General features: G+C 35.0%; 2 protein-coding genes across 2 annotated transcripts in view; one reads left to right on the top strand and one right to left on the bottom strand.

Annotated features, from left to right (window-relative positions):
• Corin (corin, serine peptidase) overlaps positions 1–23,061 on the top strand; it is a 243,289-nt gene that overhangs the window by 50,524 nt on the left and 169,704 nt on the right. The window lies entirely within an intron of this gene.
• Positions 16,039–16,376, bottom strand: LOC104873537 (small ubiquitin-related modifier 2-like). The gene is made up of 2 exons (XM_010640285.3): positions 16,173–16,376; positions 16,039–16,101 (listed from the first exon to the last, which is right to left on the bottom strand). The coding sequence occupies exons 1-2, from the start codon at positions 16,323–16,325 to the stop codon at positions 16,039–16,041; spliced, it is 216 nt and encodes a 71-aa protein (XP_010638587.1). The 5' UTR covers positions 16,326–16,376.

Genomic DNA, 23,061 nt, shown 5'->3' with positions numbered 1-23,061 from the left:
CTTGGGCAGGGTGTACGATCTTCTTGATCATCTGCTTCATTTTATTTGTGAGTATGTTATGAAGAGATTTTTGATTCTATGTTCATTAGTGAGATTGGCCTATAGTTCTTTTTTTATGTGGGTCTTTCTCTTTTTGGGGGATCAAGGTGATGCTTGCTTCCAGGAATGAATTTGGGAGTAATGCTTCCCTTTCAATTTCATTGAAGAGTTTAAACAGTAGTGGCAGTAGTTCCTCTCTAAATCTTTTGTAAAATTCAGCAGTGAAGGCATCAGGACCCAGACTTTTCTTAGTTGGTAAGTTTTTAATTACATTTTCAATTTCATTTATTGACATTGGGTCATTTAGAATTTTTAGGTCATCTTGGTTCAACTTTGGTAATTCATACATATCTAGGAATCTGTTCATTTCTTCTGTATTTTTCATGTTATTGGAGTAAAGATTCTTGAAGTAGGTATTGATGATCCTCTGAGTTTCTGCTGAGTCTGTTGTAAGCTCACCCTTTTCATTCCTAATTGCATAGATTTGGGTCTTCTCTTTCCTTCGTTAGATAAGATTGGCTAAGGGTTTGTCAATTTTATTTATTCTTTGAAGAACCAACTCTTGGCTTCATTGATTTTTGTATTCTTCTCTTAGTCTCCATTGCATTCATTTCTACCTTGATCTTTGTAATTTCCTCCCTTTTATGAACTTGTATGTTCTTTCTCAAGAAGATTGAGGTTCAGCATCAGATTGTGTAATTGAGCTTGCTCTGTTTTCCTAAAATGAATATTCGCTGCTATGAATTTCCCTCATGAGACTAATTTCACTGTGTCCCTTAGATTCTGATATGTTGTATTATCATTGTTATTTAATTGTAGGAACTGTCTGATTTCTTCTTTAATTTCCTCTGTGATTCATTGGTTATTCAGAAGTGCATTGTTCAACTTCCATGTGTTTATGAATTGTTGGGGTTTCTTTTGTTATTGATTTCCAATTTCGCCACACTATCATCTGATAGTATGCAGGGGATCAATTCCTATGCACTTACTTAAACATGTTCTATGAGTGAGTAGGTAGTCTATTTTTGATAACGATCCATGTGTAGCAAAAAAAAAAAATGTATAGGGCTGGGGATTTAGCTCAGTGGTTCTTCTGCCTGCCTTACAAGCTCAAGGACCCAAGTTCGATCCCCAGTACCATAACAAACAAACAAACACAAACAAAAAAACCCAAAAAGAATGTATATTCTGATTTTGTAGGGTGGAACACTATGTAAACATCTGTTATGTTCATTTGTTAAAGAGCTTGATTGAGTTCTACTATTTCATTGTTTATATTTTGTCTGGTTGACCTATCTATTTGTGACAGTGAGGTCTCCCACTACTACTGTATTAGTGCTTATATGATTTTTCCCATTCGTATTTGCTTTATATAGTTGGGCGCACTGGTATTTGGTATATATATATATATCTATATATATATATATATATAGATATATATATATATATGATTGTCATCTCTTCCTCTTGGATTATTGTCTTTACAAGGATGTTGTGTTTTTTTGTCTCTCTTAATCAGTGTTGGTTCGAAATCCACTTGATTGTCAAAGAGGATAGCTACTCCTGCTTTTTTTGGGAGTTCCTGCAACATGGAGTATTGTTTTACACCCTTTGCCTTTCAGCCTATGAATTTCTTTTTGAATTGTGTTTCTTGTGTGCAGCATATTGTTGGATCTTGCTTCTTGACCCATTCTGTCAGTCTATTTCTTTTGATTGGTGAATTGAGACTACTAACATTTATGGTTATAACTGATATGTATTGACTTATCCTTGTTATGACTTTTTCTTTTTGTCAGATTCTCCTCCTTTGCACTTAATTTCTTTTCATGCCTGATAGAGTCATTCTTTTGGGATTCTTGTGATGTGATGATCATTGTCTTTTCCTAGGATAGTATTTTAAACTTTTTGGAGTGCTGATTTAGTATTCATGAAGTTCCTAAGGTGCTCTTTGCTGTGAAACTGTCTTATTTCTCCTTCAAAATTTTGAAGATCATTTTGAAGTGTATATCAGTCTGGATTGGAGGTTGTTTTCCTTTAGGGCTTGAAATATGTCACTCTATGCTTTTCTTGCCTTGTGGGTTTGTTTATGTTGAGAAGTCTGCTGCGATTCTGATGGGCTTTCCTTTGTATGTAATTTGTTTCTTTAACTGCTCGTAAAAGCAGTTCTTTTGTTCTTCTGTTGGGTTTCTGGAGTCTTAACTATTATATGTTATTGTGCAGATTTTTTTTTGATCATGGCTAGTTGGCATCCTATAATCCTTACTTATCTGTATGTCAAGTTCTTTTATGTTGTCTGAACTCTCTCCTCTTTCTTCATTGACTCTTATCAGTCTTATGTTTTTCTTTTTTGAATCGTCTAGCAGCTGCTGGATTGATCTCTCGTGGTCTCTTACAATTTTTAAGAGATTTTTCTTTTCCTGGTCACTAATTGCAAATCTATCTTCTGTATCTGAAATTCTGTCTTCACACTGGCTCATTCTGCTGCATAAACTTTCAATGGGATTTTTAATCTCCTGGAAATCTGTTTGCATCTGTTTTATGAATTACATTTGTTTCCTATGTCGGGATTCCATCATGTTTCTCAGTTCCTCTATTTTTTTAAAAATCTGTGTCCACTCTATATTTATTAATCATGTCTTGAAGTATAGGCACAACCTCTGCTGTTATCTGAGAAATTATTTGTAATTTCATTTTTTCAGGTCTTCTTTTGTTGCTAGCTTAGGGAGTCCAGGTGGATGAGTATCAGATTGTTCCATCTTGTTTCCCTTTGGGGTTACCTTAGGTGATCTCAAAGACTGGTTTTGAGACTTATTTCCGTGCCTTCTCATTTCAACACATGCAGCCTGCTGTGCCTTGGTTGAGGCAATTTTTTGCTCACCCAATGATCTTCAATTCTCAGTGAGCCACTAAGCAGCCTTTACTCTGCTGCTCCCCAGTACACCAATTCCTGGGTTTAGAATGGTGGCCTTCTATATCCTTGAGCTGACCTGTTGTCCAGGTGGGCTTCTTGCTGGGGTCTGTATACATTTGGAATGGTATCTAGGTGTGCCTCTTGCTAGGGCCCCTATGTAGCTATTGTCTGGGTGTGCCTTTGCCTGAGGACTGTGTATCCCAGTTCCTGTTGTCTGCATAGGCTTCTGGCTCGGGTCTTGAGGCACTTATTAATGGTATCAGGTTAAGCCTCTGGCTGTTGGTTGTGCGTCTGTGTAGTTCTTTTCCAGGTGGGCGCTTGGCTATATCCAATGGTATGTCAGGACTCTGGATGAAACTTGCATGCCTGTGCAGCTCTTTTCTAGGTGGGCCTGTGGCTTGGGCACATGTGCCCGCAATTCTGGGGTTGGGGCGGGGCCCTGAGTGGGATCCGCCTTCAGCTGTGTCTCTCTGGTCCACACAGCTGTTCCCCAGGATGTGTGCGCACTTCTCCTATCATTTTAGCTATCATGCGTAATACAGCTATGTGTTCATGTATAAGCTTTTGTGTGAACATATCATTTCAATTTTCTTTATACCTAGAAGTAAAATTGTGTTCTCTATTTCCTTAATTATCTTTTCTCTAATTGTTTTATCCATTATTGAAGGTAGGTATTTATGTCCATTATTGTAGAACTATTTATTTTCTCTCTTTGTCAGTTTTTGCTTCTTGCATTTGGATGGTCTGTCATTAAGTTTATAAATATTTATAGTTGTATTCTTTTAGCCATATTGAACCTTTTATTGATATGTAATGTCCTTGCCTCTTCCAAGCTTGTTTGATTTAAAGTCTATTTAGCCTGATATTAGACTAGCCATCCCATTGTCTATCCATTGAGATATACAGGTAATGTGATTTTCCATCATTTCACTTTCAATCTATTTTTGTCTTTGGGTGTAAATTAAGTCTCTTTTAACAGTATACAGTTGAATCATGTTTTAAAAAATTTATTCTGACAACCTCTCTTGATTGGGGAGTTTAAGCCATTTATGCTTAATTACTGATGAAGAAGTACTTCTGTTATTTTGTTCTTTGTTTTCTTTTTTCTTTTTTTTTTAGCTTTTTATTGCTTTTTATTTCTTTTCTTCTATTATATATATTTTCTTCCAAAACTGTCTTAGTTCTTTTTTTTTTCAGCTTTAATTGAGTTTATTGGTACATTTTAGGGATACAGTACAGTTACATTCATTGTTGGGATCTTGTACCTCTACATGACAAGTCTTGATTCTCATTTTTTCCCCTTACCCCTGTCCTTCTTCACCCCCTCCTCCCCTCCCCATCTACAAACACTTTGTTCTTTGTTTTCTATAGGCCTTAGAGTTTTTATTTCTCATTTCCTATATTTCTCTATTGTTTTAGTTGTATCTGGGTAATTTTTTTGCAGTGAAATATTTATATCCACCAATCATTTCCTTTGGTGTTTATTGTACAACTCTTTTATTTATGATTACTATGGGGATCACATTTAATATCTTAAAGATGTAACACTTCAACTTGAATTTATGCTTGACTTCACTAATGTACAAAAATAACTCTATTCCTGCTCTACCCTTTTGATTCCTGATATCACAGAGTTAAATCTTTATACATGTATGACCCAAATCATAAACTAATAATGCCTTGAAATGCATTAGTCACTAGCTTTTAGACTAATAATTGCTTCCTAAAGTGTATTAGTCTCTTAAATCATGCAGAAAACAAAATATGCAGTTACAGACCATTGCTATAATGACTCTAATTTTTATAATTGCCCATGTATTTATTTTAATTGAGATCTTTATTTTTTCATGTTGCTTCTAGATACTATCTAGTGTCCTTTCTTTTAACTACTTAGCTCCCTGGATCATATCTTATGAGTTGTATCCAACTCTCAACCTTTATCTACAAGTGTCTTAATTTCTTCCTTAATTTTGAAGAAGCATTTTCAAATATATAGAATTCTTGATTGTCTGTCCTTTCTTTTTAGTTTTTTAAATTTATTAGTCTACTGCCTCCTGACCCCTAGAGTTACTGAGGAGCGATCCACAGATAATCTTATCAATGATCCATTGTATGGGATTGTGTTGACAATCTTGCTATGACAAAATACTTGAGAAAATCAACTGAATGGAAGGTATGTTTGTCATGATTTCAGTCAGTGGTCAGCTGGCTCCATTGGCTCTCGACCTGTGGTAAGGTAGAACATCATGGCCAGAAGGGCAGGGTGGAGTAAAGCTGCTCACCTCCTGGTGATTGGGAAGCAGGGGATGGGGAGGAGGTGGCATAGCAGGTGAAAGGGCGGAATGGGCCAGGGACAAGATACCTTTCCAGAGATATCCCCAGGGACCTGTTTTCTCCACCTAGGCTCTACCTCCTGTTGACAGTGCATTTGAGTCTAATAATGTAGTAACTGGAATTTCGTATTCCCTCTTCCTCCTAGTGTGCTGTTTTTTGTTACTCTTTTTGTTTATATGTTTATTTATTGTACTTTATCTTGGACACAAATAATCACTTTCAAATTTTCTCCATGCATAGAGTTGATTTTTAATGTGCTAGTCTTTCATATTTGGCTCCCCAAAAAGAGAAGAAGAGAGACACGAAGGACAGAAAAAGGGCATCAACCATTAAAGTCCTCTGGAAGTCTCAGCTGGAGGAATAGAACTTGTGGTAACGAGAGTAGGGCAAAAACAAGCAGAAGCAGCAATCAGTGATTCAAATACAGATCTTCAGTATTTGGAAGACAGTCTTTTTACCCACCCTGTTTCCAAGCTATTTGCAGGCTTCTGCAAATGGCCAGCTGCCTGTCATGGGCTAGGCCGGTACCTGGTCTTGTGCTAAGAAATGAAAGAGGTTAATTACAGCTTGTTATCACCCCTTCTCTTGGAAGCTTCAAGCTTTCAATAGAATTCAGAGCTTCAAAATAGTTACATCAGACATGTCCTGCCAGTGTAGTTGTTGTTTGGGTAGGAGATAGATTCTTGGGTGCTTCCTAGTCTGTCATCTTCCCAGAATACTTACTCATTAAAAATTTAATTAAAAAATTTTCAGTGTTCTTCCTGGTTTTATGCCAGAGCATATTTTTGGAGAGCCTCATTTATCTATTCTGTATTTCCAGCCCCTCAATAATTTTTGCCACCCTTATCCATTCTACTGGTTCTTTTTCATTTCTTCTAATATGGGTATTGTTTTTATCTTTAATAACATGAATGCAATCTTGTTACATGTCACATTGTTTTAAAGTGAAGTCTTTATTTCTCTTTTTGTATAAATCCCTTCATCCCTTCTCCTACTGTACCACACTTCCTTACTCCTGCCCTTAGTTAAGCCATATTAAAGACTTCATATAGGTAATTTCGTAGCTTTGTCCATGCTCATACAATAATATCTAAACATACATATATACAGAATAATATATATTATAATAAGATAAGTAAATGTATAATGATGTTATAAGTATATATATATATATGTTTTTTCTGGCAGTGTTTTTCAAAAATAAGGTCATATTTATTACTATATTTTCTACATAATATCTTTCTCATTCAAGAATAGTTCCTTTAATCTGCAAGGCAGTGGCTTAAATGTAATTCATAGTTACAATGACTGAATAATATTTCATACTGGCATTATACCATTTATTTCAACCATTCCCCTAATAATGGGCATTCGGTTCATATCTAGTTTTCTTTTTATTTCCCTCAATGAACTACAGAATCTTTTCTGAAGAGAAAATGACTTGCATCATGACAGTGATGCCATCTAAACAGCAGTGACTTATTTACATTGATACCCAGAGATGTATCAAAATGCCCTAAGCATATACCTCAAAGCCTCTAGGAGTAGAAGTTAACCAAACCAGTCTAATGCCCTAATTTTATTCTTTCCTCCTAGTTTTGTGTTTTTAACATGTGATATTTCCATTAGTGTTAAATTGAACTCTACAAATACATGTAGCAGAGAGGGTTAGAGCCAGGTCTTGGAGTTCTACCTGGATTTACTCATCAGGCAACTGTCCAATGGAGGAATCTGAGAGAGGGGGCCTAATTAGACATACAAAAATCACACCAAGGCTCTTATTCTTTTTCCCCAGACATTTTCTAATACTATCAAGAGCAGAACCCTGGATAGTTTTACTCAAAAGTCAGTTCTGCTAAACTTAGCGTAAGAGTCTGTATTACAGGCCAAAATGTGGATGGGGGAGTGGCTCAGATGTGCTCAAGAATGGTGTTCCTATGATTCCTCTGTTAGAGTGTTGTACAGATTTTCTGACTGGAGCTTTGGTACCATAGAGTGTATTTTTGGGGAGCCAAGAATTTTCCATAAGCATTTTTTAATTGTATGCTTTCATTTCAGTGGTAATAAAATTATGCAAGACTCCTTTGGATCACTTGGATCAGGGGAACAGATACACGTGTGGAGATCCTATTATGATTATGTTGTTGCTTAGCCATGATGCTTAAACATTTGGTGACTATCAAAGAAAGGAACAGAAGAGGACTTGATTTTCTCTACTTGAGAACAAATAATCTGCTATCCTCTACAAAGGATCCCTTTGTAGTATTTCAAATAGAAAAAAGTTGCAGCAGACTCATTCAGCCTAACAAAAGAGTAGTGCAAGCTGCTCCAACACAGATCTTGGGCTGCAGAAGACAGGTCCACATTCAGGGTGTTTTAGCAGAACAATGACAACATCATTTATTAATATAAATAATGTAAATTTTATTAGTTTTGTTGTTTTTTTCTATTTCATTCATATGAATTAATTTTACAGTTGTTTTAGATTTGTAGACACACAGGAGTTTTATATCTAACTTTGTGCATGCCTGCAAGATGTTTCCTCTGTGGAAAATCTTATCAGTTCCGCAGCTTGAGAAATGCTCCTTTAGGATACCTGTGCTCTTGCTGTGTCTGTGTCACAGCCACATAAAAAGCAAGAAGTTTTTTGGCTGAGTTTCTTAACTTTTTTTGTGCCACAGGCTCCTTTGTTATTCTGTGAAGCAGATGCATGCTTTATCCAAATAATATTTTGGTGATTAAAATAAATTATATAGAAATGAAAGAATGACATCATATTAAAAAGGGGTTTATCAAAATATGAGAAATGTAAATTCATGATATAGTCATATACATGCTTATTTATGAAAATATTAAGTAATGGTATTTTGTGATACGTCAATAATTTTGTAACAGAGTAGCATGAATGTAATTTTGAAATGTCTTAACAACTCTATGTTGAGATGCATATATGATTTCTAATTTTTTCTACATTTGTTGCCTATATCAATAATTTAATCACACTAATTTTAGTTTGAGATTATAGAAAGGGAGATACTAGATTCTTCCTCTTCAAATTCATGCACAGCCTAAGTTCTATGTGTGGGCCACCAGGGTCTCTGGATTCTGATTAATGACAACTTTTCTAAGAGGAAAAGAATCTTCTGTTGGTCTGAGACTTGCCTAAGCTGCCTTCTTGGGTCTTAGGGTGACTTTAGAATTACTGTAGTCATAACCCCTGTATACCACCGCTCAGGTGCTCTGCTGGGTGCCATTTAGAGTCACATGTTTGAGTCCATTTGTTTGCCCTCTTCTATATAGTAAATCACATTTTTTCAGGCTTAAAGAACAGTTAGGAGATTCAGACAGGATTAATAGCAACATTCAAATGAGGATAAGTGAAACATTTGGCTTAACTATTTGTTAGGATTCTAATAAAAACCTGTGCAATTCTTGGTATATATAGAGAGAAATCGAAATGAGAGAGAGAGAGAGAAAGAGAGAGAGAGAGAGACAGAGGGAGAGAGAGGCTCTGTTTTTCTTTACTTGTGTTCTCCTTTTCTTCCTCCTTACCCCATTTTAAAATGATGTCTCCTTTCTTGGGATATTTTGGCTTCCTTCCACAGAGATAAGACTCAACGTGCAGAATTGGATTTTGAAAGAGGTAAGGAACAACTCCCATTTCAGTCTTCTTTGCCTATAGTCCTAGTATTGCTTTCTCAAGGATTTCTGGGCAAGTCTTCCTGACCTTCTCTTCTAAGTGAATTCTGTAGTATCCCCCAGGTAATCTGTATCCCAGAGGCAATGTACACATTACATATGTAGACATCAATAGAGCAAATGGGAGACAGAGGTAATTACTCATGCCAAAAAGGTCCTTGGCTCAAAATTACCTTGCCAGATTATCACAATATCCTCTTGAGGAAAAACAGGCCAATACCCTTCATCTACATAAAAAAAACCCCACAAAACAGTAGCATGTTGATAATGGCAGTGCAAAACCAACCCTAGTCACACTGAAAGACTAAAGGAATCTTTGTAAAGCCAAAGGCCCAGATAAAAGTAAAAGTAAAACCAAAACTGTATGATTTGCATCACTCTCTAGTTCTGAAAGAAAATTGGCACTGTACATGTCTTTTGCTTAAGTTTGCTGAGTGTCTCAGGTTTTTGGTCTTTGTACAATCTTGTGTTGAGAACAAAAAAATCCATCAGTAGGAATCTGTTTGCTGTTACTTGAGTCTTTGGAGGATATGCTTTTTTATTTACTTACTGGTAGTTCAAATAAGTATGGTAATGAGTTTTCTGAACCAAAGGCATCACATCTGCTTGTATTTGATGCACCCCATTCCTTTTCTTGTATTCTCAACATATTTTATTCTTCTATTTTGCAGTTGTGCCTCATTAACGTAATATTTGCATGTGGTGTTTGAATCAATGTGACTTACACTACTTGTTTGTAATTATACTAAGCTGAAAACCATGACGACTTCTGTACCTTTTGACCTACATCTCCCACTCCTTATCTCTGCTCCTCAGCCTTTGGTATCCACAATTCTGTTCTGTGCTTCCAGATCAGCATTTTTAGATTCTACATATAAATGAGATGAGGCGGTCTTGGTCTTTTTGTGCCTGACTTATTTCACTTAACACAATGTCCTCCAGGTTCATCCACATTGTCCCACATAACAGAATCTCTTTCTTTTGAAGGGTTGAATACTATTCTGCTATGTGTGTGTGTATGTGTGTGTGTGTGTGTGTGTGTGCGTGTGCATGCATGTGTACTTTTTTTTCCATTCAGCTATCAATGGACCACTTAGGCTGATTCCATATTGTAGCTATTGTGAATAATGCTGCAGTGAGCGTTGGAGTGCAGGTTTCTATTTGATATGCTGATTTATCATACTTTGTGTATTCAGTAGTGAGGTTACTAGATCATATGACAACTCTATTTTTAAGTTTTTTTTTCAGCTTTAATTGAGTTTATTGGTACATTTTAGGTATACAGTACATTTACATTCATTGTTGGGATATTGTACCTCTACATGACAAGTCTTGGTTCTCATTTTTCCCCTTACCCCTGTATTTTTAAATTTTTGAGGATCTTTTCTGCTTCCTTCCATAATGGTTCTACTAATTTACATTCCCATCAGCAGTGTGAAAGGGCCTCATTTCCCCCACATCCTCACCAACACTTGTTATTTTTTCTTCGGTTCTGATTTTGTTTTTGTTTTTACTTATTGTAGTACGTGTTTGCAGTACATAATGGTTGAATTCTTTGTGGGGAGTTGGTACAAGTATATAACATGTCTTTTTTTTCTCATTGAGTTTATTGGTACATTTTAGGTATACAGTACAGTTACATTTATCATTGGGATCTTGTACCTCTACATGACAGGTCTTGGTTCTCATGTTTTCCCCCTTATCCCTGCCCTCCCTTCACCCCCCTCCTCTCTTCCCTATTAACAAATACTTTATTTCCATCTTTTTCATTTTCTCATAATTTTTTCTTTTCACTTATTTCATTTCCCCTACCCTTCCCACTTCCCCTACACCTTTAGCCCCTCCTTCCTATTTCACCTTGTCAATTATATCATTAAGATCTTATTCACCATTATAGTTTTTCACATCAGAGAAACTATTCATTATTTATACATGTGTGACTTATTTATTTCACTTAGAAGTATATCCTCAATATGTATCCATTTTCCTATGATTGACTCTAATTTCTCATTCTTTATGGCTGAGTAGTATTCCATTTTATACAAAAACCATATCTTCTTTATTAACACATCTTAATTCTCTTTTTAAAAAGCCTTCCTTCTCTCTCCCAATTATTCCATTTTTTTTTCATTTTTTGATCCTGTTCCCACTTATGAAAGAACTATAGAAACTTCACAAGCACATGGAAACTGAACAACACTCTCCTAAACAATCAATGGGTTACAGAGGAAATTAAAGAAGAAATTAGACAGCTTTTACAAATAAATGAGAATGCCAATACAACATACAGGAATCTTTGGGACACAATGAAAGCAGTTCTACGTGGAAAATTCATAACATTGAATGCCCACACTAGGAAAACAGAGCGGGCTCAAATAAACAACTTAACGATGAAACTTAGACTCCTAGAAAAACAAGAGCAAGAAAAACCCAAAGCTCGAACAAGAGAGGAAATTATAAAGATCCGAGCAGAAATCAATGCAATTGAAATTAAGAAAACGATACAAAAAATAAATGAAACAAAGAGCTGGTTTTTTGAAAGAATAAATAAAATTGACAAACCCTTAGCTAATCTTATCAAAAAAAGGAAAGAAAAGGCTCAGATCCATGCAATTAGGAATGAAAAAGGCGAAGTCACAACAGATCCGAAAGAAATCCAGAGGATCATGAACACCTACTTTGAGAACCTGTACTCTAATAAAATGGAAAACACAGAAGAAATGGACAGATTTCTAGATACTTATGAATTACCAAAGTTGAACGAAGAAGATAAAAACATTTTAAACACCCCAATCACAATCAGTGAAATTGAAAATGTAATTAAAAACTTACCAACAAAGAAAAGCCCAGGCCCTGATGGATTCACTGCTGAATTTTACAAGACATTTAGAGAAGAACTACTACCATTACTCTTCAAACTTTTCAATGAAATTGAAAGAGAAGCTATACTTCCAAATTCATTCCTGGAAGCAAGTATCACTCTGATTCCCAAACCAGAGAAAGATACAACCAAAAAGGAGAACTACAGACCAATCTCCTTAATGAATATAGATGCAAAAATCCTTAATAAGATACTAGCAAACAGAATACAGAGGATTATTAAGAAGATCATCCATCATGACCAAGTCGGATTTATTCCAGAGATGCAAGGGTGGTTCAACATACGAAAGTCAGTGAATGTAATACATTATATTAACAAAGTCAAGGACAAAAACCATATGATCCTCTCAATAGATGCAGAAAAAGCATTTGATAAAATTCAACACCCATTCATGATAAAAACCCTGCAAAAAATTGGAATAGATGGTCTATACCTCAATTTAATAAAGGCTATTTATGAAAAACCATCAGCCAACATCATATTGAATGGCCAAAAACTGAAAACCTTCATGTTAAAATCAGGAACAAGACAAGGATGCCCACTATCGCCACTTCTCTTCAATATAGTTCTGGAAACATTAGCCACAGCAATTAGACAAGAGAAAGAAATTAAAGCAATAAAGATAGGAAAGGAAGAAGTTAAACTATCATTATTTGCTGATGATATGATACTCTACATTGAAGATCCAAAAAACTCCACCAAAAAACTTCTAGACTTAATTGACAGATTCAGTAAAGTATCTGGATACAAGGTGAATACCCAAAAATCAATAGCCTTTCTATACACAAATAACAGACAGACAGAAAGAAAAATAAGAGAAAAAATTCCTTTTACAATAGCATCCAAAAAAATGAAGTATCTAGGAATCAATCTAACAAAAGAAACAAAAGATCTCTACACTGAAAACTACAGCACTATTTTCCTATTTCTTATTGTCTACCTTTTATTTTATTTTTTATTTGTATTTTGTGTTTCTCATATAAGAGAAAACAAGAAGTATTTAAGCTTATGTGTCTGATTTATTTCCACTTAACACTATGGCTATTAACAGGCATTCTAACAGGTACAGAGTGGTATCTTTTTAAGGCTTTAATTTGTATTTCTCTTATGATTAGTGGTATTGAACATTTTTTTATTAAACTGTTAGCAATCTGTATGGTTTCTTTGGAGAGATGTCTATTCAATTCCTTAGCCAAGTTTATAGTCAGAAAATTTTTTCTTTTATTGAGTTGTTTGAGTTCATTGTGTACTTATTATATTAATCCCTTGTTGGATGCATGGCTGGCAAATATTTTCTCCTATTCTATAATTTGTTTGTTCACTCTGTTGACTATTTTGTTGTACAGAAGACTTTTAGTTTGATATAATTCTATTTTTATTTATTTTGCTTTTCTTGCTTTCACATTTTAAAACAATCACCATTCAGACCGTTGTCATTGAGTTTCTCACATGTGTTTTGTACTCATGGATTTATATTTTCAGGTCTTTAATTAAGTCTTCAATCCATTTTGAGTTGACTTTTATGTGTGCTATGAGATAAGTGACTATTTTCATTTATTTGTATGTCAATATCTACTTTTTCCTGTGTTATTTATCAGAGACTTTCTATTCCCCATTGTAAATTTTTGACATCATTATAAAAATTAATTTAATATAAATGTGTGGATTTATTTCTGGGATCTTTATTGTTTCATTGGCGTGCATATCTTTTTATGCCAATATGATGCTGTTTTGATTATTATAGCTTTGTTGCATATTTTGCTATGTAGGAATATGATGCTTCCAGTTTTGTTCTTTTTTCAAGATTGCTTTGGAAATTTTGGATCTTTCATAGTTCTGTATGAACTTTAGGATTTTTTTTTTCTTTTTCTTTGTGAAATGCCACTGGAATTTTGACAGGAATTACATTGAGTTTGTAGATGGCTTTGGGTAATATGGAATTTTCATTTAATTCTTACCATCCAGGAACATGGGATAGCTTTCTATTTATTTGTGTTTTTTCCAATTTCTTTTATCAGTGTTTTTTAGTTTTCAGTGTACAGATCTTTCACTTTCTTGTTTGAAGTTATTCCTAAGTATTCTAATATTTTTGTTGCTATTATAAGTGATATTGCTTTCTTTTTTAAAAATAATTTTATTGGTACATTTTAGGTATAATATAGTGACATTCATCATTGGAGGTTTGCACCTTTACATAATATATCTCATTTCTTATTTTCCCCATTCCTCTGTCCTCCCTTTAACCCCTTCACCCTTCTCTATTTATAAAGACTTTGTTTCCAATTTTTCATTTTCTCATATTATTTCCATATATGGTATTGCTTTCTTAGTGTTTGTTCCTAGTAAATTAGTTGATAGAATCATTACTGATTTTTGTTTGCAGCTTTTGCATTCTGCTACTTTATTGAAATCATTTATTATTCTAACTGTGTGTGTATGTGTGAGTGCAGTCTTTAATAGGCTTTTCTGTGCATAAGATTTTGTCAGCTCCAACCAGAGAAGTTTAAACTTCTTTCTTTCCAATTTTGAAAATTTGTATTCTTTCTCTTGTCTAATTGCTTGGGTGAGAACTTCCAGTTCTATCTCGATTGGTGGAGCTGAGAATGAGCACCCTTGTCATGTATCTGAGAGGAAGGGCTTTGAGTTTTTAATCTTTGAATACGATAGTTGTGGGCTTGTCACATACAGCCTTTATTTTGTTGAAGCATGTTCTTTCTGGTCCTCATTTGTAAAGAGATGTTGAATTTTCTAAAATGCTTTTTAGTATCTATTGAGATGATCATATTGATTTTTTTTCTTTATTCTGTTAGTATGGTATGTCACCTTGCTAATTTGTCTGAGTAGAACCATCTTTACATTCCAGAGATAAATTCCAGTGGTTGAGGGTAAATGGACAGTTTAATATGTTATTTAATTTGGCATGCTAGTATCTTGTTGAAAATTTTTACATCTGTGTTCATCATCGATACTATCTTTCATTTTTTTTCTTGTAGTGTCCTTGTCTGGCCTTACTGTCAGAATAATGCTACCCTTATAAAATGAATTTGGAAGTATTCCCTGTTTTAAATAAAGTTTGAAAGAGTTTTGGAAGAATTATCATTTCTCGGTGTGTTGAGTAGAATGTAGCAGTAAGCCATCAGGTCCTGAGTTTTTCTTTGATAGGAGACTTTATTACTAACTCAATATTCTTGTTCATTATTGATTTGGTTAGAATTTCTGTTTCTTCATGATTTAGTCTCAGTAGCCTAGAGAAAAAGGTAGGAGTTTATCCAATTCTTCTAGGTTGTCCAATTGGTTAGAATATAATTGCACATAGTAGCCTCTTATGACCCCTGTCTTTCTGTGGTGTCATTTAAAATGTCTGCTGTTTCATTTCTGATTTTATTTATTTGAATATTAATTTTTTCTGAGTTTAGCTAAAGGTTTGTCTATTTTGTTTATCTTTTCCAAAGAACTCAGCTTTGTTGGGCTTTTAAAGATTGTTTTCTAATCTCTATTTTATTTATTTTTGTTCTGATCTTTATTATTGCTTTTCTTCTATTAACTTTGGCCTTATTTTGTTCTTTGCAACCCCCAACCCTTTCTTGAGGTGAGATGTTAGTTTGTTTGTTTGAGATCTCTCTACTTTTTTTTTTAAACAAAAAGTTTATCTAAACAGCAAGACACTTGACTTAAGGAGAAAAGTATCTAGGATTCTTTTTCTTTTAAAGAGTAATTTACTCGTACATAAAGACAGATTGCCCTACAAATAACAGCTAAGTACAAAAAAAGTTATAAAACTGTCCTTGGTTTTACAATGATAAATGAGAAACATTAAAATTCTCCAATCAAACAAAGTATGCAAGAATTTTTATGTTTTTGTCTTTTATGTTCAAACAGTGAGAGCAAAATAACTTACTGGAATATAAAGATAAGAGCTGATGAGCATGCCACTAATGGAGAAAGGGGATTATTTTCACAGAACCAGTATCTCCCTAGAAGCAATATGCTTGTGCACATACACCAGATACTTTATGTACAATAAAAGAATGGGGAAGGGGTAAATGAAAGAATAAAGAAAACTATACTGTAGTAGTCAGGATGTGGTGGAACCAAATTGCAGTTTTCTAATTAAGAATGTATTCTTGGTTTGTAAGAACAGAGTTCTGGAGTAGAGTAGTTGCAGGTTCCCTTTTTAGTAGACACGTTCTGTCTGTTGCTGGAACACATCAACTGTATCTTCGTCCTCCAGTTCTACCTGTGCAGGTGTGTCTGTTTCATTAATTGGCTGTCCATCAAATCGGAATCTGACCTGCCTCATTGACAAACCCTGTCTTTCACAATAGGCTTCATTAGTTTACTAAGTGGTGTATGCCTCTTAATCTTAAAGTGCACCATAGAACCTTCCTGCCCCGCCACCTTCAAATTAATATGATCGTTGTTCTCAGTCTTGACTCCTTCCTTGAGCTTTTCGCTGGCCATAGCGAGCGCCCGAGTCGTCTCAGCTGCCGCTTCACAAAAGAGATACCAGGTCCGCACGAACGAGGACACAAGCAGCACCCTCTACTTGTTGATGTAGGCATTTATTGCCATAATCTTCCTTTTAGATTTGATTTTGCTGCGTCTCTTAAGTTTTGCTATGTTGTAGCCATTTTAGTTTTTCAAAAGACGGTGTTTTAACTTCCCTTTAATTTCTTGTTTGACCAATTAGCTTTTCAGGAACATGTTTGGTTTCTATGTGTTTATGAATTTTCCTAAATTCCTCTTGTTTTTTTTTTTAATCTAGTTTCACACTTTGTAGTTAGAAGATATATTTGATATGATCTCTAACTTTTTATTTTTGTTACAACTCATTCTATGACCTGATATATTACCCATCCTGGAGGACTTTCATAGACTTGAGAAGAATGTGCATGCTGCTGGAGTGGGTGAAATGCTCTGTGCATATCTGTTAGATTCATTTGGTCTGAATTTTAGTTCAAACCAGTATTTCCTCACTGGATTTTTCATCTGGATGATCTGCCTATTGTTGAAAGTAGGGTATTAGAGTCTGCTACTATTATTGAATTATATTATTATGTTTCGATATAATATTAAATAATTGATATATCAAATATTTATATTTGTTGTATATATTTAGGTGTGTCAATGTTAGGCACCTGTATCTTTATAATTGTTGTAACTTCTTATTATTTGGCTCCTTCACCATTATATAATGTTCTTCTTTATCTCCTTTTAGAATTTTTTTCTTTTTTAATTAATTTTATTGGTACCTTTTAGGTATACAATATAATGACATTCATCATTGGGAAGTTGCACCTTTACATAATCTATCTTGATTCTTGTTTTACCCCGTTCCTCCTCCCTTCCTTTACAAAGACTTTGTTTCCATTTTTTCATTTTCTCATATTAATTCCACTCCCTTCTTTCCTTTCTCGTGCCACTCCACTTCCCCTTCCCCTTTACACCTTTTCTTCCTATTTCACATTATCTATTATCCATTTTGATCCTTATTTACACCTTCAGTTTCTCACACCAGAGAAACTATTTGGTATTCATACATCTATCCTATTTATTTCACTTAAGAATATCACCCCAATATGCATCCATTTAGCTATAAATGTCCCTAGTTTCTCTTTCTTTATGGCTGAGTAGTGCTCCATTTTATATAAAGAAAACCCCACATCTTCTTTAGCCAGTCTCCCGTAGGTTGTTTCCAAGTTTTCACTATTACAAATTGTGCTGCTATGAACATGGTTGCACATATATCGCTGTGGTATGATTCTCTTAATTCTTTTGGGGAGATGCCCAGCAGGGGAATAGCAGGGTCAAATGGGTTCTCTAATTCTAGTTCTTTGAGGTGTCTCCAATCTGATTTCCACAGTGGCTGCACCAGTCTACACTTCCACCAACAGTGGAGCAGGGTAACTTTTCCCCCCACTGTGCCACCAGCATTTGTTATTGATTGATTTCTTAATAGCAGCCATTCTTTCTGGGGTGAGGGGGAATCTCAGTGGTGTTCTCATTTGCATCTCTCAACTGACCAGTGATGTTGAACATTTTTTTTTCATATATTTATTTATTATTTCTACCTTTTTGTTTGAGAAATGGCTGTTCATTTCAGTTGCCCATTTTTGGAGTGGGTCTTTAAACTTGGGAGGTATGACTTTTTAAAGTTCTTTATATATTCGAGATAGTAGACCTTTGTCTGAGGAACAGCCAGTCAAATTTTTTTCCCACACTGTGGATTGTCTCTGCATGCTGTTAGTGGTTTCTTTTGTTGTGCAGAAGCTTTTTAATAAGAAGAAATCCCACTTGTTGATTCTTTGTGCTAGTTCACATGCAACTGAGGGTTTTGACTTGAAGTCTATTTTGTGTGATGTAAGTATAGCTACCCCTAATCTCCTTTGGTTTCTAATTGCACAAAGTATTGTTTTCTATGTCCTTATTTTCAAAGTTCTATGAATCTTAAAGGTAAAATGAATTTCCAGTGTGAAGTATACAGTTGGATCTTGATTTTTCTTAAATCCATTCAGCTACTCTATGACTTTTGATTGGCAAATTCATTTGCAGTCAAGGTTATTGATAGATGGGAACGTTTTTGCTACCATTTTTGTGAACTGTTTTATAATTATTTTATCAATACTTCCTCTCTTTCTGTCTCCCTTTGTGATGGTTTATTTTCTCTAGAGGTATGATTTAATCCCTTACTGTTTATATTTTGTGTATGTGCTATAGGATTTTGCTTTACTTTTTGCCATGGGATTAAAACATCATATAGCTCGAATAGACTATGTTAAGCCAATAACAATTTTAATTGCCTTAAAAATGCTCCTCTTTTGCTTACACAATCCCCTCATGTTTTAACATTTTTATGTCACAATTTACATTGCTTCTATGTATTTCCCTAAACAAATTATTGGAGCTCTTATTATTTTTAATATTTTTCTCTTTTAACCTTAGAGTTAAAATGTGTCATTTTCCACTGCTGTTACCCTATTAGATGGTTCTGATTTTGATTATGTACTTACTTTTACAAGTAAATTTTATACTTTCACAAATTTTCATGTTACTAATTAATGTTCTTGTGATAGTGTCTTTTTTTTAATGGCCAATCCATTATTTTCTTTAGGAAGGTTTAGTTTATATCAGTAATGAAGAAGCAACTCTATTGCTAGAACCAAAGTGGACTCACCAGAACATTTTACCATAATGAAGCAAGTTACAGTGTTTAAAATGATAGTATTTTTGACAGAATGATGCAGAAGGAAACAATTGTCTATGGACTTAGAAAAAGTTGGCTTCAACTTCATCTCTAAAACTTACTATCTATGTAACTTTGAATATCTTCTCACCCTCTTTGGCTATTTCATCTTTTATAAAATGGAAAGTAAAAGTTATTGTATGTGGTTACAGGAGGACTAAATAAGGTATTGTGTATAAAGCACATAGCAAACATCCATCTAGAGGGTACTGAAAGATCCTTATTCCCTTACCTTTAAATTATTTCATTCTACTATAAAAACAATAAATGGAAATAAATTTAAAGAACCTTTCACATTAAGAAGAGTTGAACAGGTATCAGTGATTTTAGGGTTTCACTGCATAATAAACTTATCTCAGAATCCTGCACTTTTTCCTCGATGAAGATATCTCCACTGCTCAGATATAGCTGGACATAAACTTTACGAAGCCACTGTCTGAAGGTCTTTACCACCACTGAAAGATTTTTCTTCACAAATGTGTGATTAGCATTACTGTTCCTTCTACTTCACTAACTAGGATTGTTTTTTTCCAAATAGGATTGTTAAAGAGGTCAGGTTAACACAGCTTTGTGGATGCTTGAGCTGGATATAACAGCTTGGCTGAATCTGGTCTCTTGGTTTCTGTTTCTCAGTCTTGTAGTAGCTAATGTTGTTGTAACCCTGACAGTGCAGAGATTGCTCCTACTCCTTATGATTTGTACCCACACTCTCTTCAGATTTCTTTGAAGCCTTCTAGTGTATGGTGCTCAGCTACTTTTCTCTCTACAGCTTTTATAATTTGCAAACACATCTTTTTTCCCCTCTATATAGTGGAACCTCCATGCTCAAGCAATCAAGCATGAGGAAGGATAACAAAGTTATAGACAGGGGGAGCAGAGCTCCCTCCGGTACTGTCCATTGCAATGCTATAGTCTAGAGGGGAGTTGGTTTAAGGCAGGACTTGATGTGATGAGGGAAACATGATGGGATAATTTTCCAAACCACAGTGAAATAATAGTAGCAATATTTCCCACCTGTATTGGTGCCTTTCAGTATCAGATATATTGGCTTTTCATATTACTTCCACAATTTGCAAAAAAAAAAATGTTTTGACGTGAAGAGTTTATCTCATTTAATCTACTCATTTATCCAGTGAATAGCTATTGGGTGTCTATATTTGCTATCCCAGTGGTATTCTAGTGACAAAATCCCTATTCTAATGTGGGGGCTGGTGGGAATAAGCAAGTAATTAAATAAGAAAGTACAGATGGTTCCCAACTTACCACAGTTTGTCTTATGATTTTTCTACTTTATGCTGTTGTGAACATGATACACATTCAGTAGGAACTATACTTGCTGAATTTTGTTCTTTTTCTAGTCTAGCACTGTGTGGTTCAATACTCTCTCATGGTACTGGGCAGTGACAGCCAGCCTCAGCTCCCAGGTAGCCATGCAGTTTATGAAGTTAACAACTGCTACTCCACAGTGTGCTGTGTTGCTATATTGTTAGATTCAGTATACTGAATTCATTTTGGACTTACAGTACTTCCAATTGATGTTGCTTTTATCAGGATAAAACTGTACCGTAGGCTAAAGACCATCTGGGTTAGGTACTGCTGATGCTGTAATGAAAAGAACAGAAAATGATTTTAAGGCGAGGCATAGGAGCGCTTCTAATGGGATGCCTGTGAGAATATTTCCTGTGTCCTGAAAAGAATAGCTTTCTGCTGTGGCTCCTTATTCTTAAAGGGTCATTTAGCTGCTCTGATAAATCCAGTAGTGAGAAATGGTTTGTTTCCCCTTTAGCTTCTTATTTGATGACTATGAATCCTCAGCAAATATGAAATGATGGCAGAAGCGACGAAGGCAGGATGTCATGAGCAACATATCCAAGTGTGACTATGACTTAGTGAAAAATCAAAAGGCTGAGTCAAATTCTTTCTTGGCATCTGCATTTTATAATATTTAAGCTGCCTATATATTTAGTTCTGGTATAATTCTTAGAGGGGAAATTTGCTTTCAAAACTGTCAACCTCAATCATAATTGGAGAGAAATTCTCCAAAGACTAAGTAAGTTTATTTTTGAATAACTGTTCTTTGCTGGGGAATCTGCCTGCCCCAGTGAACTTTGTGCTTATTAAAGAATCTGAGGCAGAGGGAAGATTTTTAAGGTAAGATGAGGATTACATGAAATATTTTGAAATAATCTTCCTTACCTACAAGGATCAATAATGATAGTGGCATAAGCTCAAGATTAAACAGCTGTTGGACAGACTTCTTGCAAAGCAGGAGGATAAGTTGCGTAAGTTTGCAGTGGCCTTTGTACATGCTTTCATTCCCACAGCTTTCTGTGACAGTTTTTGTTATCAGGCAATCATGTGTGAGAGTTTTTCATGGAAGCCTGGATTTATTTGTTTGTTGTTAGTGTTGACACAGGCAATTCCATTTTGATTATGACAACTTTCATAAAAGTAAGACTCCTCAACCAGTTCTATTAAGAATTGGCTTATTGTGATGTCAGTCTCCCTGCAAGAAGGCACTTCTGCTTCTTAGATTTTTTCTGAGAATTATGCTTATGTATTTCATTATATATGACAGGTAGTATTTGTTTACATTTACTTAGTTGTTTTTTTGGTACTGGGGAATCAACTCAGGACCTTGCCCTTGCAAGGCAAGCGGTGCAACCACTGAGCTAAATCCCCGCCCTTAGATATTTTTAAAAATCTTCTTCCACTATTTGGCAATAGCAGTCAGAAGGACAAACACATTGCTGGTATCATTTGCTTTGCTGCTAGAGAAACACCTGGCAGAGTAGGAGTGCGGTAGAAATTTGTTGAATGAAGAGTGAACTGGTCTGTGTTTGTGGAACCCAGGGGACCCCACTGTAGCAGTGGTGGAGACCTGGGAGAAATGATGGCTGGAACTAAAATATTCAGAATTGAGAGACAGCTGTTGGTAAAAAAAAAGATTTGGACTTGCTGTGGGATGGGACTTGGGTTAAACTCCAACTTTGCCATTAGTCACTGTGTGAACCTTGGGGGAAATCACTTAGCCTTGTTTCCTCAGCTGTGAAGCAGAGATAATAACTTGTTGGGAGAGCACATGAGCCGATGTATGTGAAAGGGCTGAGTACAATGCTAGGAGTGCTGTAGCTGTTCAGTAAATACTGGAGACAAAGAGGGTGAATGTGAGTGTGAGGGCAAATGTGAAAAGGATAACCAGAAAAAGGATTTAAACTAAAGAGGTAGAAATAAAAGATATCATATGGGAAACAGCTATAAAATTAATGACAGATTGGATGAAAGAAATAAAAGAAATTTTTTGAGGAAAAGGCCAACCCTGTCATGACTTTCTTCCCAAACCATTGAAAAGGGCTATGTACAAAGAACCCTGCTTTTCAATCTTACTGAATTCTCAGAGCTTGGAAGTAGAACGAACAATGCAGAAATGTCTATTGAAACACCCGTGAAGCAAATCCATGAGCTAAAAATGAAGCAAATTAGGGCAAATCAACTATGCTTTGATAAAATATGGCCTATCTGTACAAGGGAACCCTTGCATTAGGTGTGCAACTGTAAAAGAAATCAGAAAGATTAATGAGGTTTCCTATTAGAATATTATACAAAAGGTAGCAAAGTACTTTAGAAAGTTGACTTTTCATAAGTTTTAATTTGAGATATTTCCTGTCAAGTAATGTATCATTGATGTTTAGGCACTGTTTTGCATTTATTTTAAAAGGTAATTTTTATTTGATTTTAAGAAGCTCTTAAAAAAGAACCCACTGTTGAAATAAAGTCCATAAAAATAAAAATCAAATGAAATATTTACTCTATGAATTGGAAAAGATCATTTGTAATTAAGGATAGCAGAGAATATAAGTAACAAAAGACTCAGCACAGGAATGTCCAGTAAGTGAAGCTACAGGTTTTCTCCTCTTAACCCATTAAAAAAGATTGACTATAGAGATTGTCATT

The sequence above is a fragment of the Fukomys damarensis genome, unplaced genomic scaffold (assembly GCF_012274545.1).
Source record: "Fukomys damarensis isolate Sample0158 unplaced genomic scaffold, DMR_v1.0_HiC HiC_scaffold_35, whole genome shotgun sequence".
Lineage (NCBI taxonomy): Eukaryota > Metazoa > Chordata > Mammalia > Rodentia > Bathyergidae > Fukomys > Fukomys damarensis.
This window is presented reverse-complemented; position numbering and strand designations above follow the sequence as displayed.